A 2851-nucleotide genomic window follows, 5' to 3' on the forward strand; every position below is an offset into this window, starting at 1 on the left:
TGAGATGGGCGCCCGGTTAACTCAGTCGGTAGAGCTGGCGACCCATGTACAGAGTTGCTGCAGCGGCCCGGGTTCGAATCCTGCTGCGTGTCATCCCCTCTCTCTCTCTGCCCCCCCTTTCCCTTCTATCTTCAGATGTCACTATCCAATAAAGGCAATAAAAGGCCCAAATAAAATTACAAATAATAAAAGAAGTATTAATTATTTGTATTAATAGTAATACTGTAGTAGTAGTTAGAAGTAGTAGTAGTAATAGTAATATTGTAGTACTAGTTAGAAATAGTAGTAGTAATATTGTAGTAATAGTAATATAGTAGTAGTAATCATACTGTGAATATAACGTTAATTACCGATGTCCTCAATGCGTTCCACCCAAACGATCAGGAGTTTAGATTCAGAGCCAATGGATGACAACACAAAGCGAAAAGACTTCATGTCTTCACCTGGATAATTCTGGACAGACAGACAGACAGACAGACAGACAGACAGACAATATTTGACAACAGATCTGCATACAGAGAGGTTATAACCAAATAAAAAAAAGCTTTTATTTTGAAGGTCTGTACTGTGGGTTGGGGGGTGCAGTCTTGGCAGAGCTCTGAATTACTCTGCAGATTATATGGCGGCTCAGTTGGAGGCTCCGCTTCCTCTGGACTCTTCATCCAATCATATGCTTTAACAAAAAAAAAAAGAATTTAATTTAAAAGTCAATGGAAATATCTTCAATTTCACATACTTTACGCATTGAGCCTTCACACCTGTCCTTATTTAGCCACACCCATCCTCGTGGTCTTGCCTATCCTTACCTGGCCTTACCTGGCCACACCTGTCCTTATACGGTCAGAGACATCCCTATATGGTAACAGACATCCTTATACAGTCACACCTGTCCTTATATGTGGTCACAACTGTTTTTATATGGTCACACCTGTCCTGATGTGGTTTGATGATGATGATGATGATGGGACAATGAAGGCGATCTCTGTCAGATCGTCGGCATACATCAGGACAAACCTCTCTCCATTAAACACACCACCTCCACTGTCACCCAGCACAGCTGAGAATTCTGGGAGACAGAAATATTCCAATCAGCTTCAGGGAGATTGGTGACCTCAGATAACCTCTGATATCATCATGTGGTTGAGAGGCGACCAATCAGAGCACACACCTGAACTGTTGGTGCTGACCCCGCACACCTGTTGTTGCCCCACCTCCACCGGCTGACCGAGAGATGACAGGAAGTCAAGGAAGTGAGACGGGATGTTGCAGCTGGACTCCACGTTTCTCAGGATCTACAGAGAGACAGGCAGGTTAGAAACAGACAGGTGAGGAAAAGGAACAGACATGTTAGATAAACAGGTGAGGGAGAGAGACAGAAAGGAGGAATAAGATGTGAAATCATACTAAGGAACAGCTTTGAGTAGCTTATTTGAATAGTGTAAATGATCAATATAGAGACAAGTGAGACAGTCAGACAGGTGAGACAGACAGGTGAGAGTGACCTCAGCAGCTGTCCTCTGTCCTGCTTTCATGTAGAAGATGAAGGCTGAGTCACAGTTTCTGGACGGCAGCTGGTCCAAACGTCTCAGATCCTCAGAGAAACCTGGAAGAGTTGAGTCCAGAGACACCAGCTGAGCCGGAACACCGCTGGTACCTGGATCCTACAGAGAGACAAGTGAGAGGGAGACAGATCCAAATGAATAAATCAGTACATCAATCTCCATCCTGTCCTTGGTACCTTCAGAGTCTCAGGTGTCAGCAGGCCCAGGTGGGACAGGAAGAGTCTCGCTGTCTGGAACTTGGTGGCAGCGGGCGGCGGCCTGCAGGTCGTCATGACGAAGGACCGCCCTCTCACCTGTGGCTGAGCCTCGACCTGTCGCTGCCTCTGTATCACTTCCTGGAGGTGCTCCAGCTGCTTCTGGACCTGACAGAGGAGGGTAAGAGTTAACACCTGAAGAACAAGTTATTTTCAAAGCAAAAACATTCCACACACAGAACACCTGTCCCTCTTCAGCTTTGAGCTTCAGAAAGCATCCAACACAAGACAGGAAGTGAAACAAAGAGGCCATAAAACGGATCCCTGAGGAACATCACAGGTGATATGTACAGGTTTCAGCACAATCTGGTTCTTGGTTGGACCAGGTTCTTACCTCCTTAGGAAATGTCTCGTGCAGGGCTGGAATACTCAGATCTGCTTTAACTGAAGGAACCCTGTCCATGTGTTCAGGAAACAGCTGATGTTTGACGCCATATTGTATCCCAGAGACCTCCTGGGCTTTACCGTGGTGTTCAGGGATCAGAGTCTGCTGCAGTAGATCAACAGACAGGAGATAAAACACTGATCTGAGACCTGTGAAACACACAGGAGTATAATAATTTATTGTATTTGGTCACCTGTGTGTGTGTGCGTCCTTCTCTGGGCTGCAGGTGGAGCTGTAGAGTCCAGGTATGACATCCTGACGGTCCTCTGATCAGCACAGTGAGCGACGGACACAACGCTGCACAAACCAATCAATAAAATATTATACAGTCTTTACAGCTGATTGATCGATTAATCAATCATACAAATGTATCAGTCAGGAGGAAGTTACATCAGCCTCAAATGTTAATCACTTTGTCATGAGTCTGATGTGGAAATGTTGGACTAAGGAAATGTCATACATAACATCACATTCAGACACTGATGACACACTGATGACACACTGATAACACAGCATTAGGAACAATCTGAGGTTCAGTGTCTCGCTCTAGTCTTCTGTCAGAGGCAGAGCAGGTTGTCCACTAATTGGAAGGTTGTTCGTTCGTTCGATCGATCCCCGGCTCCTCCTGCCACATGTCAAAGTATCCTTGA

At 45.5% G+C, this 2851-nt stretch overlaps 1 protein-coding gene across 2 annotated transcripts; it reads right to left on the reverse strand.

Moving 5' to 3' along the window:
* Positions 1-350: 350 nt before the first annotated feature.
* LOC118328217 (ral GTPase-activating protein subunit beta-like) lies at positions 351-2498 on the reverse strand (the record flags this gene model as incomplete). Of its 2 annotated transcripts, none has more annotated exon segments than XM_035661839.1 (8): positions 351-453; positions 567-673; positions 929-1066; positions 1169-1292; positions 1503-1661; positions 1739-1924; positions 2151-2303; positions 2395-2498. In XM_035661839.1, coding segments are annotated over 8 exon segments (1074 nt in total), but the record flags the coding sequence as incomplete, so codon positions are not given.
* Between the last annotated feature and the right edge of the window lie 353 nt (positions 2499-2851).

This window comes from Morone saxatilis, unplaced genomic scaffold (genome assembly GCF_004916995.1).
Source record: "Morone saxatilis isolate NCDOM2014 unplaced genomic scaffold, NCSU_SB_2.0 Contig18, whole genome shotgun sequence".
NCBI classification, from domain to species: Eukaryota; Metazoa; Chordata; class Actinopteri; family Moronidae; genus Morone; species Morone saxatilis.